The sequence below is a fragment of the Nomascus leucogenys genome, chromosome 12 (genome assembly GCF_006542625.1).
Source record: "Nomascus leucogenys isolate Asia chromosome 12, Asia_NLE_v1, whole genome shotgun sequence".
Lineage (NCBI taxonomy): Eukaryota > Metazoa > Chordata > Mammalia > Primates > Hylobatidae > Nomascus > Nomascus leucogenys.
The window spans coordinates 12,889,087-12,905,591 of record NC_044392.1 but is presented as its reverse complement, the minus strand read 5'-3'; the positions used below and the strand labels follow the sequence as shown (position 1 = coordinate 12,905,591).

The 16,505-nt window shown below is 50.3% G+C and overlaps 1 protein-coding gene across 10 annotated transcripts in view; it reads right to left on the bottom strand.

Annotated features, from left to right (window-relative positions):
• Positions 1-16,505, bottom strand: part of ST3GAL3 (ST3 beta-galactoside alpha-2,3-sialyltransferase 3) — a 221,934-nt gene that overhangs the window by 13,362 nt on the left and 192,067 nt on the right. Inside the window, exon 10 of one of the 10 annotated variants that reach the window (XM_030823712.1) lies at positions 15,760-15,911. The exons of 8 other annotated variants lie outside the window; for them this stretch is intronic. In XM_030823712.1, coding sequence (XP_030679572.1) covers positions 15,760-15,911 — 152 coding nt within the window. Of the gene's footprint in view, positions 1-15,759; positions 15,912-16,505 lie in introns of those variants that run through there. One more of the 10 variants, XM_030823713.1, reaches the window with a different exon arrangement.

Here is a 16,505-nt window from a genome sequence, read left to right as displayed (position 1 = left end):
ACATGGAGAAACCCTGTCTCTATAGAAAATACAAAAATGAGCAGAGCATGGTGGCGTGTGCCTATAGTCTCCCACCATCGGAGGCTGAGGTGGGAGGACTGCCGGAGCCCTGGAGGTGGCAGCTGCAGTGAGTCATCATCACGACACTGCACACTCCAGCCTGGGTGACAGAGTGAGACCCTGTCTTAAAAAAAAAAAAAAGAGAGAAGGAAAAAAATTTGATGTCTATTTTATCACTGAATTATCTATATACATTAATGCAATGGAAGAAATAAAGAAAAACATGTTTTGACTGACATGTTTTGACTTCATAAACATTTTTAAGTGCTGTGGCACATCAAAAATATACGCAAAATAAGGCTGGGTGCGGTGGCTCAAGCCTGTAATTCCAGCACTTTGGGAGGCCGAGGGGCAGATCACTTGAGGTCAGGAGTTCAAGACCAGCCTGGCCAACATGGTGAAACCCCATTTCTACCAAAAAATACAAAAATTAGCCAGGTGTGGTGGTGTACTTCTGTAGTCCCAGCTACTTGGGGAGGCTGAGATGGGAGGATCGCTTGAACCTGGGGACAGAGGTTGCAGTGGGCCGAGATGGCACCACTGTACTCCAGCGTGAATGACAGAGTGAGACTCTGTTTAAAAAAAAAAAAAATCCTTAGACAGTACAGAGAGGGAAACAAAAAAGTGGTAAAAATTTTGCCACAAATAGTAAGAAATGCATATTTTAAAAACTCATGAAGAATCAATGAGGCCCCATAAAAATGGGTAAAGCACATAAACAAAAGGTTAATAACTCACTAATGACAAAGAAATGCACATTAAACTAACAAGTTATTATTTTTTTAACCACTAAAATCTGTGTATGTGTATATTTGTGTATCTGTATCTTGGTGCTAGTGGTAGTCTGCTGAGAGAAAATTCTCCTGGACGGCTATAGGAGTAAATTTGGCATAGCCTTTCTAAAAAACAATCTATGTGTCAAAGGCCTCAAAGCTGTTTACATCTTATGACCTCAAAATTTTCCTTCTAAACATAATCAAAATGAAGACCTTTGTAAAAAGCTCTTTATTACAGTATTACTTACAAAGTAAAAAAACAGAAAAAAAATCCAAAAGTTTACAACAGAGGTTTCATTAAATGATACATTTATGTAGAAGAATGTCATAGTTATCAAAATGATATCTTCTAAGAATTTTGGGCCAGGTGCGGTGGCTGGCTCATGCCTGTAATCCCAGCACTTTGGCAGGCTGAGGTGAGAGGATTACTTGAGCCCAGGAATTCAATACCAGCCTGGGCAATATAGTGAGACAGTGTCTTAACAAGAAATAGAATAATTAGCTGGGCATGTGGTTGTGGTCCCAGCCACTCGGGAGGCTGAGGTGGAAGAATCACTCGAGTTCAGGAATTCTAGGCTGCAGCGAGCCGTGATCGAGCCACTGCACTCTAGCCTGGGTGAAAGAGAAAGGCCCTGTCTCACAAAAAAGGAATTTTGTCTTATGGATGTACCATAATGTATGTAACCAACACTGTTGTTGGATATCTAAATTGTTTCCAGTTTCCCCAGACCTCTTCCTTCTCCTTGTTCCCTATCCTCTACTGTCCATCCAGTCTTCCAAACCAGCAACCTGGGAACTGACTTGAGATTCTCCTACACCTTTCCAGTCCATCTTATCTTGTGCTGCTGGTCATCAAGTTCTTTAGAGTCTATCTGCTTAGAACCTTACAGATCCATCCCTTGATCCCAAAGCTACTGCCACCACTTCCAGGGTGGGTCTTGTCATCTTTCATCTGGACTATCCTAATGACTGGCCATTTACAGTGTCTGTCTTTTTGACTGCTGAACACCCCAAAGCCCAGTAGAGTAACTGAAACATAAAACTGAAACATAAATGGTACACAATACATAATTGTAAAATTCTATTCACGTATTCAGCAAGCATTAATGAGTGCCTATGATGGGATGCCTCTGCCTCCCAAACCACTCCAGGCTGGAGTTGAGTGGCATGATCTCAGCTCACTGCAACCTCCATCTCCTGGGTTCAAGCAATTCTCCTGCCTCAGCCTCCTGAGTAGCTGGGATTACAGGTGCATGCCACCATGCCCAGCTAATTTTTGTATTTTTAGTAGAGATGGGGTTTCACCATGTTGGCCAGGCTGGTCTCCAACTCCTGACCTCAGGTGACCCGCCCACCTTGGCCTCCCAAAGTGCTGGGATTGCAGGCGTGAGCCACTGCGCCCAGCCTCTCAAACCACTTTCTCTCTGCCAGAATGATTTTCCATGTACAAATCAGATCACATCACTACTGCCTAAAGAAGAGCTGAGCCTTTTAGCCAGTAACCCATCTGTCTCTCGTTTCAGTCTCGGTCCATCTGAAGTCCCCACTTGCTAATTCATGCCCCACACTTTTGCTGATGCTACTCCTTGTTTCTAACCTCCTTCCCACCTCTATCCACATGACCCATCCATTTTCTAAGACTCAGCAGCTGCTTCTCCTTCATGTCCTTCCTCACCCCCTCCACCCCAAGGCAGAACTGACATCTAACCTTCAAGAGGTGGTAAAATATGGAGTTCAGATCCTTGGTCCTAGGATTTAACTTCAGATCTGCTCACTCACCATGTGCACATCCTGGGCAAGGAATGTACCATTTCCTTACGGATAAACCAGGGACATCATGGGTATTTAGCTCAAAAGCTATTGTAAGAATTAAATGAGCCAATCCAGGCTGAGTGCACACTAGCCCCATAGGGCAGGGACTCACATCTGATTCACCTCTGTAGCCCAGGGCGTGGCCCAGCACAGGCAGCAAAGAGGCATCAGTGAGGTTACTAAAGGAGACCTGACCTCCACCCAGGGCCCCCAGTGACCAGCAGCTCTTCAGCATCTTCTGCTGCTGCTCCTCTGGTGGATTGTCTCTGTTCCAGCCACTCCCTCCTCATGGCTCCTGCCTCTGTGGCAACATCTCTTTCTCTGGCAAACTGTCTGTCTTCCAAAGGTCAGTTCAAAAAATGGAACCTTGTGGCAAACTTCTGTTTCAGCCCCAGTCGGGCTGAGCAAACCAACCCCAGTTTTCCCTGCTCCTGTCTCCAGAAGTGGGGTGTGCGTAAGGGAGGTAAAGGGAGGGATGGTGGGAGACAGTAGAGAAGGGAAGGGTGGAGAAATGGCCAAGACCTTAGGCATAGCTGACGGGAAGCCCCTCTTGGGTGGGCCAGATGTGGACTGACAGAAACAGCAGGTGCCAGCCTGTGCCAAGCACAGCACAGCCCCTGTCCCTTCTCCAGGCCCAGCAGGCCCCAACAGCTTCCCACCTGGGGTTCCTGCCTGTGCTTGCCCTGCACACCTAAAGAGGAGGGAGAAAGCACAGGGGCTGCTCGGGAGGAGCAGGGAGAACCAGGATTGGGCACAGCTGGGGGCATGTGTGAGGAGGCTCCAGGCCAGTTTCACGAGTGTTACTTTATCATCTCTTTCACTTTCACCCACTTCCCAGGTACAGGTCCCAAGATGAAACGACACGACACGTTCAAGGTCAAGCAGCCCGCAAGTGGCTGTAGGTGGATTCAAACCCAAGTGTCCTGACTCCAAAACGGCATTCTTTCCACCACACCATTTGTATCATCGCTGCAGTTCCCGCCTCTGGAAGTCTGAGGGGTTAGGGGTCAAAGATAAAGGAGACTTCCCCTGTCTCCTCTAAGAGCACTAAGGGAGCTCTTAGGAGTCTCTCTGGTGCCCATGTCCCATTTTTCAGAGAGGACTGAGGCCCAGAATGGTGAGGGGACTTGTCAGGGTACACGCACAGCTGGCGAGAATCTGAGCTGCGTTTGACTTCACAACCTGTTCTGCACATGAGATGCCCTCTCTGAAACAATCCCTCTTGGTCTGTTCCATACGCTAAAAGTCCCGGATTTAATCACCATCTCAAATGGTAGGAAATTCGCTTATTAACTCAACCCCCTTGGCGATCTGATGGGGAGGGGAAAGCTGCCTCCTCTCTTTTCATCTTTACTCTTTCCTGGGAGGAGAAATGCCTGATGTGACTGCTTAGATTTGAGGATACTGAGTGTGTCACGATTACTGGTGTGAGGTGAAAATTCTCTCCCACAAAGGCAGCCCTTCCTGACCTGCTGCCTCTGCATGGCAGTGGGTGAGCTGGGCAGGGCCTCCTCCTTGGAGCAGGCCACCTCTGCCTCTGCCCTTCGTGGCTCACTGCGCTGAGGTCTTACTCCCCTAGGTTCTTACTCAGCCAGCAGCGGCTGAGAGTCATGTTGGGACCCTGGGGAAGGAGCCCTGTTTTAGGTCACAATCCCAGGGAGCCCTGCACTGGAGGACTGGGAGCCCAACCCAGCGACAGTCCAGAGCTCCTTTTATTCTTTCTCATCTGCCACTGGCCTGGTGTAGTTTCCTCAGAGATTTCAGGGAAAGGAGAAACAGTAAGACCAAGATATGCTTTGGGCATTTCCGTGTTTCCCCAGCCACAAAAACATCAAGTACCAACAAAACTCTCAGCCTGTTTCCTAAAAAAAAAAGCTGTAACTCCTCTTCTCAGAAAAACGTATACAGGCACATACACAGACCATCTGTGCACCACTGCAGAGGCTCTGGCAGTGTGAAACACAGAGGCTCAATCCCAGCTCCACATCTCTGTGACCCCGGGGCACACTGTGTCCTCTCTTTAAGCCTCAAGTTCCTTGTGCATACAATAGGGCTGACAAGACCTACTTCCCAGATACCTGTAAGGATTAGAGATGCTGTACATTTTACAGCATCTGGCACGGGGTCTGATATATAGCAAGCTCAATAAATCTTACTTATTATGATTATAGTGAGTGTCACAGAGGCCAGGAGAGTGAAGCGGAGGGTGTGGTCAGCAACGTCAGCCACCAGAGAGGCCAGAACACATCCACACATCCACATCTGCACACGTGCATGCATTTGAATGGGAGAGCCAGCCTTTCCCCCTGGCTCACCGTGGGGAGGTCTGCCTGCTGCTGGAGACACTGCCAGCCCTGCTGCCAGCACACAGTCCTATTCCACAAGGCCTGTGCCTGCAAGTGTCCACATCTGGCCCAAGGCTTCTCATATCTCATTTCCCCAATCCACAGGACACAACAGAGGCCTATAAAGCCAGCCAGTGCTGCTGGCCCGGCATGGTCCAGCTTCTCCTCAAGGCCAGCTGTGGGCTGCATTCCTTGTCGAATCCCTCCTCCTTCAGGAATGTCCCTGCCTTAGTCAAGTCTGGACCCAGCTCCTCTGTGTGGAGCTGCCAGACTCCTGCTGATGCAACCTGTTCTGCTCTTGTCAGAACATCCAGGAGCAATGGGGAAAACATCTGGGAAGAAAGCACTTTTCCCGCCAGGCTCCTGAGAGAATGTTTCCTGGTGTGCTCCCAGGTCTGGGAATAGAGATTAACCATGGTAGGCTTTCACAGCAAGAGTAGGCAGATGTGTCCACGCCTATGCTCCCTGCTGCTACTGCCTTAGGATGTGCCACCAACTCTCCTGGGGTGACTCTAACAGCCATCAGCTCTCTCTAAACCCCTCTTGCTTTCCCTTCGGTTTATTCACATCTCTGCACAAATCTGATCTCGACACTCTCAGGCTTAAAATCTTCAGTGGCTTTCCACTGCAACAGCTTGTGTTGACAATTAAGAGTGCAGGTCTGATTGTGAGCCCTCACACCCCCAACTACTCTAACTCTGTAGCCCTAAGCAAGTTCTTTACCCTTCAAAGTCTCATTATCCTCTCCTATAAAATAAGGGCAGTAATACTAGCTCTCCTTTATAGTGTTTTTGTGTTATGACAGTTTAAAGTCATGCATATAATATGTTTGGCACAAAGTCAGCTCTTGTTAGCTTCTGCTATTATTGATCCTCAGGATAAGGTCCAAGCTCCTTGATGAGACTTTGGCTTTTAAGACCCTTCACCATCTGTCCCCTGCTCACCTAGCCTCAACTTCAGCCATTGCCACCACATCCATGTAGGTCCACCCCTACCATTGTTGGGCCATGGACAAAATTACAAATGGATGTATTACACACACATCACATGTCTAAAACTTAATTCTAACTATCTGAAAGTTATGAGGCAAGCTATCAAGCTGTTAAATATATTCTAGCACTGTGCGAGGCTGAGGTGGGCGGATCACTTGAACTGATGAGTTTGAGACCAGCCTGGGCAATATGGTGAAACCCTGTCTCTACAAAAAAATACAAAAATTAGCCAGTCATGGTGGCGTGCACCTGTAGTCCCCAGCTACTTGGGAGGCTGAGGTGGGGGGGATAGCAGGGGCCCAGAAGGCGGAGGCTGCAGTGAGCCAAGATCGCACCACTGCACTCCAGCCTGGGTGACATAGCCAGAACTTGTTGTTTTTTTTTTTTAAAAATATATATATATACATGCTTCCTTGAAAAATGTCCTAGAAGGACAGGTTTGAATTTGGAATCCTGACCCTGGAGATGTGTTGTGCTGGACCATGGTGGTCTGGCCCACCTCCCACCCCTGGTCCCATCCCATACCATAAGAAGTCATGTGCAAAACCCCATCTCTACAAAAAAAAAAAAAATAGAAATATTAGTCAGGTGTGGTGGTGCATACCTATAGCCCCAGCTACTAGGGAGACTGAGGTGGCAGGATTACCAGAGCCCAGGGAGGTCAAGGCTGCAATGAGCCGAGATCATGCCACTACACTCCAGCCTGGGCAACAGAGTAAGACCCTGTCTCAAAAAAAAAAAAAAAAGAAGTCAGTGCATGTGTGTAGACTCCTCCTCACTCCACACATCCAAGCTCTGCCCACAGCCTCTGCAAATACCCTCCTTGGGCTTAGGGTAAGCACAGAGTTATATTCTGCCCTCGAGAAGACGGAAGTGGACTTGGACTTGTCACTTTTAGGGCAAGAAATTCTGAGGTCTCCATTACCTGACAGTGGTCTCTCAAGGCAGATGGACCTGGGGTGGGCACATCCCTCTTGGCTCTGCATATTCCTCTTCACTCTACGGCAAAGGCTGTGGCCAGAGGAGGACCACAGTGGGTCCCAGGGCAGATGCCACTCTCAGGTCAAAGGGCAGTACCATGCCCATGCCACGCCCCGGTTATACTGAATTATTTTAAATTCACTATTTAAATACACCATGCTCTTTGCCAATGTTGTTCTCTATGCCCAAAACATGCAGGTTCATCTGTATCCTGAAGGCCAAGAAACAAGGTGGCAGGACCCTCCTGATCAGGTGGCATCTGTACCCTTGCGCCCAGGCCCTGTTGCTCTCGCCGACACTCTCACTCCTCATCCTGTGGTCTGGGATTCTGCCCAGTGGGCAGGCAATATTTCTTGTGCCCATTCTCACTTCTCAGAAGGTGACTGTCATTGCAGATGAGCACAGTGTGTCAATGTTGTTCTCTGCATTGTCCTACTAGTTCTTATAGCAGAATAACAGGTAGCTATGCAGGGAAGCTTTCATGATTTCCATTTTATAGATAAGGAAAATGAAACTCAAAGATGTGAATTGTGGCAGAAGAAGAGATTTGTTTTCAGTTCCTAACACTGAGGCCAGTGCTTTACCTGCCTGCACTGAAGGTTTGGGGATAGCAGCTGTGCTGGCTGGTCCAGGTGCCCACACCCTCGGCAGGACCGCTGTGCTACTGCTTTATACTCCATCATGTAGTGAGACCATAACTCACATAAAAAAACCCCTTAGGTAATATTTGGGTTTGGCTATTATAAATAACACTACAAAATATAAAGTAACACTACAATAAAAATCTTTGTGCACAGACTTTTCCTTCCTCTGGGTGATGGCTCTCGGTACCAAGTTCCATTTCCTTTCCAAAAAACCGGTCCCTATTTGTACTCCGACCAGTAGCCTCTGACACAACTGTCATTGCACTCTTGGCAGCATCATGTAGGATAATTTAACACATTTGAAAACATGGTAGGTGATAAATGGAAGCCTGTTTCCTTTACATGAATTTCTGACTACTAGGAAGGTTAAACGTATTTCTGTTGTTTACTAGTTATCTTTCTTTCTGTGTGATCTGTTCAGTTTCCTGTCCATTGTCTGCTGGGATTCTAATGGCTTCCTTGTTAACTCTCATAATAACCCTTTGCCTGCCCTATGTTCTAAATATGTTTTTCAAAGTTGTGCGGCAGTCTTTTTGTGTTAACTTGAAATTCTAATATGTTATCAAATTTGATTTCTTCTAGCACTTGTGTCTTGAAAGTTCTTTCCCTCCAGGGATTTGATTTCTATCCTTACTTTAAAATTCCCTTTGGTTGTATTTTTATATTTCACTTTTTAGTCCGTTTGGAATTTATTTTGATGTGTGCTATGAGGAGAGGGTCAGAAAACTTTTTGAAAGCTATATTTGGAAAAAAGCGATGAACAAAAAGAAGAGCCGGCTTGGGGCGGTCCGTGTGATGCCAACAGGCAACTGAAAGGCAGAGCGCCAGGGACTGTTCAGTTCTCATTTCTTTATCAAGGAGAATGATCTTGGAACTGCATAAAGAAGATCAAACATGGCTAAGAGGAAAGAGATGCCCTGGAGAGGCAAGAAGAGAGCAAAAGGATGCAAGGGTCTGAACCTAAAAGAAAGACCTTCCAGGGCAATGCAAGGAGGCAGCCTAGTTGAGAGGAAAGAGCCTGACTGAAAGGCAGGAGTTTGGAGTTAGAATCCCGACTCTCCTCGAAGGTACTGCTGCACTCTAGGCCTCAGTTTCCACATCGGCTTATTCACTTATGTATACCAACTATGCCTCAAACACTGCTGGAGGTGATGGGCTTGCAGCGATCAACAAGACAGCTGCTGCCCTCCTGAGGCTTATAACAAGAGGAGCATCTCATACATCCATGGGTAGGGAAACAGGTAGAACATAGAGGCGTGAAATAGGATCCATAGGTCCATATAGCCAGAGTGGAGAGTACAAGGCGGGTGCTAAAGAGTGGCAAGGGCCTGGTGCAGTGGCTCACACCTGTAATCCCAGCACTTTGGGAGGCTGAGGCAGGCAGATCACCTGAGGTCAGGAGTTTGAGAGCAGCCTGGCCAACATGGCGAAACTCCATCTCTACTAAAAATACAAAAATTAGCCAGGCGTAGTGGCGGGCACCTGTAATCTCAGCCACTTGGGAGGCGGAGGCAGGAGAATCACTTGAACCTTGAGGGGGTGGCGGAGGTTTCAGCGAGCTGAGATCGTGCCACTGCACTCCCGCCTGGGTGACAGAGCAAACTCCATTTCAAAAAAAAAAGAGTGGCAAGGAGAAGGGAAGGCTTGGAAGGGGCCAGATCATGGAGCTCTGTGCTGTGGAACTGAAGTTTTATCCTGCAGGCCATTGGTTCTTGAGCTTGAGCCTGTGCAAATCATCCAGAGGGCTTATTAAAACAGAATGCTGGACCCAACCAGAGTTTCTCATTCAAAAGCTCTAAGGTGAGGCCCCCACTGAAAAATGCACATCTAACAAGTTGCCAGGTGATATTGGTGCTGTTGGTATGAGAAGGAACTTTGAGAACCACTGCATCTAGGAAATGGGGATCTAAAGCAGGGGAATGAAGCACCTGGTCACTTTAGGAGGATTCTTTAGAATACAGATGTAGAGAATGGATTGGAGAGAGACCTGACTGGAGGCAGGGAAACAGACAGAAAGCTGCTGAAATAATCCAAACCAGACAGATTTAGAAGGGAGAAAGATTTGGAGACTGAAGAGTTGAATATGGAAGGCAATGGCAATGGTGGAATCAGGATGCTTCCCAGGTTTTTGGTCATGAGTTTTAAGAATCAGGGGCTATCCCTAGAACCCAGCACTGTGCCCACTACACAGTAAATGCTCACTGGATGCTTGCTGACAAGCTGCTCCTTTAAAGGGAGGGCAGAGGTTGAGTCTGCTGGATTTAGAATCAGAAGGTCACTGCCAGGTGAGAGTGGCTTTGGAAGCCAAGATAGAGAGGCTGAGAAACAGATGGCAAACAGAAAGACACTGGGACAGGCGATGACTTTTCCCAGAAACTTGAAAGAGAAAAGAAGAGAGGTGAACATAAGCTAAAGAGAAGGCTTTTATTTTTAAGGTGAAAGAGATCCAAATACATTCACAGATGTGAGAGGAGGACCCGGCAAAGAGGTGAGAAAGGAGACAAAGGAATGAAGACAGTCCTGAGAAGGTGAAGGGAGATGGCATCCAGGACAGGAAAGAACTGATGGTGAATGGCAGAGGCACAGGAGGAATGGTAGAGGAGGAAGCACGGATGAATGGGGATGCAGGTAAGTTTGTAGCTGGGAAGCAGGAAGCTGAGAGTTCTTAGCTGGTGACAACCTTTATTTTCCCTGTGCAGCTGGACACGCAATTTCTTTGGAATAGGATGGAGGTACGGTGGAATTGAAGATGATGAGGGTAGAGATCTGAGATGATCAAGGACCCCGGACAGGACATAGGAATGGGAAGCAGCACTGAGATGCTACTAAGGTGACAACATGTGTTACCACCTCGGCTGTAGCTTCTCTCCCACGGGTGACATTCAGTCCCTGGTACTGGACTGGCTGGATGTGAAGGAAAGCGCTGGGAAAGGGAGCTGTCGAGTGAGTGAGACTGTGCTTGAAGAACGGGACTCCACGTGATGTTGGTGATCGCTATGGATAAATGGGAGCTGTTATAGTGCAATGGTTAAAGTGAGACACCTTCGGTCCAAAATGCGGCTCTACTGCCTACTACTACTCATAGTACCTGCCTTGTAGGGTTGTGGAGATGGCTGGCTGAGATGATGCATATAAACCGTATTGTCCAGGGCCTGGCATGGAGAAGGGTTCAGTAAACAGTAGTTCTTACCATCCTCACAGACCACGGCAGATAGGAGCTGACTGATGGAGGATTCTAACCAGGAAGGTATGTGGTCAGATTTATTTCTTAGGAAGATCCCTGAGGCAGTGAGATCTGAGTTTTAATTAGGCTCTACCACTTAACTAGTTGTGTGACCTTACACAAGTAACATATCCTCTCTGTACCCTAGTTTCTTAATCTCTGGGATGGAGATAATAACAGTACCTTGCTATAGGGTCATTATGAGAACTGAATGAATTCAAGGAAAGCTGATAAACTGAAGAGCTTAATAAGTGACAGCTATGATGATAATGATAGTGATGACAGAAGGAAGAGGAGAACAAAAGGAAGGAAAAGAAGCAAGGAGAGGAACAAGAGGAGGAGAAAGAGTGGTGGGAAGGGGAGCAGGAGGAGGAGGGGGGAGAGTGGTGGGAAGAGGAACAGGAGGAGGTGGAAGAAAAGTGGCGGGAAGGGAAACAGGAGGATGGGGAGGAAGAGTGGCGGGAAGGGGAGCAGGGGGAGGAGGAGGAAGAATGGCGGGAAGAGGAACAGGAGGAGGAGGAAGAGTGGTAGGAAGAGGAGCAGGACGGGGGGAGGAAAAGTGGCAGGAAGAGGAGCAGTAGGAGGAGGGGGAGGAAGAGTGGCGGGAAGAGGAACAGAAGGAGGAAGGGGAAGAGTGGCGGGAAGGGGAACAGGGGGAGGGGGAGGAAAAGTGGCAGGAAGAGGAGCAGGAGGAGGAGGGGGAGGAAGAGTGGCGGGAAGAGGAACAGGAGGAGGAGGAAGAGTGGCAGGAAGAGGAACAGGAGGAGGGGGAGGAAGAGTGGCAGGAATAGGAGCAGAAGGAGGGGGAGGAAGAGTGGCAGGAAGAGGAACAGAAGGAGGGGGAGGAAGAGTGGCAGGAAGAGGAGGAGGGGGGGGAGAGTGGTGGGAAGAGGAGGGGGGGGGGGGGGGGGGGGGGGGGGGGGGGAGGGGGAGGGGGAGGAAGAGTGGCAGGAAGAAGAACAGGAGGAGGGGGAAGAGTGGCAGGAAGAGGAACAGGAGGAGAGGGAGGAAGAGTGGCGGGAATAGGAGCAGAAGGAGGGGGAAGAGTGGCAGGAAGAGGAACAGAAGGAGGGGGAGGAAAAGTGGCAGGAAGAGGAACAGGAGGAGAGGGAGGAAGAGTGGCAGGAAGAGGAGGAGGGGGAGGGAGAGTGGTGGGAAGAGGAGCAGGGGGAGGGGGAGGAAGAGTGGCAGGAAGAGGAGGAGGGGAGGGAGAGTGGTGGGAAGAGGAGCAGGGGGAGGGGAGGAAGAGTGGCAGGAAGAGGAGGAGGGGGAGGGAGAGTGGTGGGAAGAGGAGCAGGGGGAGGGGGAGGAAGAGTGGCAGGAAGAGGAGGAGGGGGAGGGAGAGTGGTGGGAAGAGAGCAGGGGGAGGGGAGGAAGAGTGGCAGGAAGAGGAACAGGAGGAGAGGGAGGAAAAGTGGCAGGAAGAGGAACAGGAGGAGAGGGAGGAAGAGTGGTGGGAAGAGGAACAGGAGGAGAGGGAGGAAGAGTGGCGGGAAGAGGAGCAGGAGGAGGGGGAGGGAGAATGGCAGGAAGAGGAGCAGGAGGAGGAGAAGGAAGAGTGGCAGGAAGAGAAACAGGAGGAGGAAGGGGAGGAGAAGAGTGGTGGGAAGAGGAGCAGGAGGAGGAGGAAGAGTGGCAGGAAGAGGAGGAGGGGGAGGGAGAGTGGTGGGAAGAGGAGCAGGGGGAGGAGGAGGAAGAGTGGCAGGAGAGGAGGAGGGGAGGAAGAGTGGCAGGAAGAGGAGCAGGAGGAGGGGGAAGAGTGGCAGGAAGAGGAACGGAGGAGGGGAGGAAGAGTGGCGGGAAGAGGAGGAAGAGTGGTGGAAGAGGAGCAGGAGGAGGGAGAGGGAGATGGCAGGAAGAGGAGCAGGAGGAGGGAGGAAGAGTGGCAGGAATAGGAGCAGGAGGAGGGGAAAGAGTGGCAGGAAGAGGAACAGGAGGAGGGGGAGGAAGAGTGGCAGGAAGAGAAGCAGGAGGAGGAGGAGAGTGGTGGGAAGAGGAGCAGGAGTGGGAGGGGGAGGAAGAGTGGTGGGAAGGGGAGCAGGAGGAGGAGAATGACATGGTAATAATTATGAGGCAGTGACCAAGGGCTTACAGAAGACAGTGAGGAAGAGATGCTGAGGGAGTACCCATTCTTGAGCATTTTTATCTGAGGGCAGAGGAGCAATGGTTAAGATGTGGCAACAGGCAGTGACGTGAAATCTCCTGGCCCTCCCAGGGATAAGAGGCATGGGAGAAAGAGCTGCGGCCACTAGTGATGGCCACAAAGGAAATGGTGGAGAATCCTCGAAGAGCTGGTCTCAGAGGCTTGGTGAGAAGCCTGGGCTGGGTGGTGAATGCTAGCTCGGCAGCAGCAGGCCTGCACTGAGTCTCCCAGGACAGAGTCCACGCTAAGGCTCTGCATCCCTCTCAGGCTTGAACAGGGAACAGGTGAAGGTGCAAGTGGACATCAATCCCCATTTGGGCCTGGTCCAATAAGAGGCCTTATATTTGAGGATGTGGTGGCCCCATCTGCCCTATGGTCCAGCTGCCTTTCACCAGGAGGTTCCTTATCTCTCCCTCCTCTAGGCCTGGTCTCAGACCCCTGCTTCTGGGTCACCTCCTAGGTCAAGCCCTACAGCCTGACAGAAAAATGCTTTGCTCCCTGGGATAACTGGGCTTTTCTAACAGCAAAAACACTACCAATTATAAAAAAAAAAAAATAACATTACTGTTTGCTATAGACTGAGAACTTACTAAGTTCTCTATGCTAGATGCTTCTAGATTTCATCTTACCTAATTTTAAAAATAACCCTGAAAGATGCACAGCACTACTCATCTACTGTATCAATGACACTAAATCTAAGGAGGTTAGGTGATGTGCCTAAGGTAGCCCACTAATAAGTGAGAGTCTAAACTTAAACCCAAATCTGTGTAACTCCAAGGCCTAAGCCATTTTCCCCTCTTAAGCCATGCTGTCACTCTGAAATCAGGGACTCAGTCTCCCTGTGCTTGAATGTGGGGCCCTGGCTGGCCTCTTAGATCCTGCCCTCCTCCCTCTCTTCCCAGGGACTGAAGTACAGCTGGAGGGTAAGTGCTGTGTCAAGGCTATCCAGGGACCCACTCCCAGCCCTGTCCTCTCCCTTCCCCCTATAGGGCCGGGACTACCCCACAACCACCCAGCCTAGGCCCCAGGGCCTCACTGAATTGATGACCAGTCAGAGGTGCTCAGCAGCGAGGATAGCTTTCTGGTTTTAGGAGTGGGGAGAGGAGGAAGAGGAGGCAGCAAATGGGGTTGGAAGGCAGTTCCCAGGGGCTTCTGTGGCCTGCTGAGGCGTAGTGGGGGAGGCCGGCAGAGGCAGGAGGGCGGGGTCTGAGGGATGGGGATGGAGGCTATACCTCTCACATGTCCTGTCTTCTCCAGACCCCAGGGCTCCGTCCTCTGGACAGTGGATGGGGTGTCTCCAGCCTTCATCCAATACCAGGAAGAGGATGCACAGGCCACAGCATTGGAGGCATTAGGCAGCATGCTCTGACACACCACCCTCATTGCGCCATGCTCGATCCACACAGCACACCTCCAGTTTCCTGAAGGGAGCATGGTCTCTTGGGTCTACACATGCTGTTCCCTTTGCTTGTAATTCCTTTCGCCCACTCACTCCTAACTCTTCCTTCAGGATCCAGCTCAGGAGTGACTCCTCCAAGAGGCCTTCTTTTGTCCCCCACCTGCCCCAGAGCTGCATTAGGCCTTCCTCATCATAGCAGCCTCCACACTGTACTGTAACTCTAGCTCTGGGACTTTCCCTCCCACTAGACTGTGAGCTACTTTGGTTGGGAACGGTGCTTAATTCCTCTTTGTATTCCCAGGGGCCAATGTAGAGCCTGCAAAGAGAATACCTCATGGACATCTGATAAGTGAGTGAGTACGTTGGGGAAGACTGCAGAGGCACCTCTGAGACCTGCACCGGAGCTGGAGGCTGCACCCCCATGTCCCTGGCTCCACCCTTCCTCCAAGCCTCAGCTTCTGTGCTGTGCTTGCCCATCCACTGGTGCTCTTCTGAGCTGCCGTGAGCACACAGCCTGCTGGGAACTCCTACACCTGCTTGCTGGCTTGGCCACGGCTCCTGGGATCTGGGAGACAAAGGGCCTTTTTGTAACCTGTTTGGAGATATCAGTGCCACTGTCCAGTGAGTCAGGGACCCAAATGGCCACAAATGATGAAGAGGAGAGTTGTCAGATGGAAGAAGGTAAGGCCAGCCCTGGCACAGGCTGTTCTCTGGGTTGTTTTGGCCGTCCTTTCCTGCATCTTCCCCCCTGCCCCTTCCCATATCCTATGAGGACTCCTGGGTACTAGAAAGTTACAGGCTTTAAAAGTATCCTCATGTAGTAAGTGGCAGGAAGCAGCTGTGACTGAGGCCTAATTCCGGTTCCAGCCCTGCCCTGCCAGGCCTTGGCTCCAGAACACAGAGCTGCCTCCTGCAAGAATTCTGCAGGTGAGGCTCCAGACAGGTGCAGAGAGCTCTCCAGCAGCCCAGAGGCTGCATGACTGGAAACATCTCTACAGGAGCAGGACAAGCTGGTGAATAGGGCACCAGACAGGAGGGGACCTGGAGAAGCAGCCTCTCACATTTTCCTGGGTCTCAGATGCCAGGGAAGTGAGGCAGAGCATGGGTGAGGTCCTAGGAAGGCATTAGCCTTGCGCTTGGGGTGGAGAAGGACACTAAAGAAGAGGTCCCTTGGGCAGCCAAAGGGCCTGGGCAGGTCCACTCTGAGAGATGGGGGAGGTGAGGCCATGGGCAACCCCGGCATTCTTCTGGCAGCTCACTCTAAAGGCCCAAATTATCTTTCACTTTGGAGCCAAGGAAGGCCCACAGTAATTCAGAGGACTCCTCCCTGTCTCCTCTCTCCCCTTCCCACTCACCCCCACCCACCCTGGGTAGGAGTGCTCACCAATACAAGGCTGGTCCTAGAGCCCTGGGTGTGGCCAGGACGGACACAGATGTCAGCAAGAGTGAGCCTGTGCCTGTGCCTCGTCCTGCAATGCTGGTACCTTGAATCTGCCTGCTGCCAAGGCCAGGCCAGGCGGAGAGCTCCTCAGCTTCCTGGGAAAAGCAAGGCCCTGCTGTCTGCTTCCTGAGTAGCCTGAGTATAGTGAGTTCTCCGACTCTAGCTGGCTTCCTTCCTTTTCTTCTTTCTTTCCTTACTCCCTGGGATGAATTTTAAGAACCTTGAATTAACTGACATTGGTGTTCTTGGAAGGAACATGTGATAACACCCACGACAGGCTCTGACCCACCCCCTTTGGCCTGGCCTTATTTGAACTGCCTGGCTTTTCCCAGTCTGCCCAGTAGGAAGTAGGAACTGGTGTTTGACCCAATTCCAGATCATTTATGGTGATTGAGCACTGAAGGGTAAAAACCAATAGGATCAAGCCCTGCCCCTTAGGAGCTCTTGCCCTGAGGGAGGCTGTGACAGGTGCCCATGGGCAGAGGAAACGATGTGAAAGGAGGATGGCAGAAGGCCAGAGTGAGACAGCAGCCCTTAGGCTCAGTGGGGTTCACCAGGACAGACTCTACTTCCTACAATTCTCCCTTAAAAGTGTCTATCTGTGACCCTAATTCTATTGCCCTCAAGGCAAAGAGAGGGACTCTGAAAACACTGGTGTCTCAGTCCCCAGGGTTCTGAAAACAGTAGGG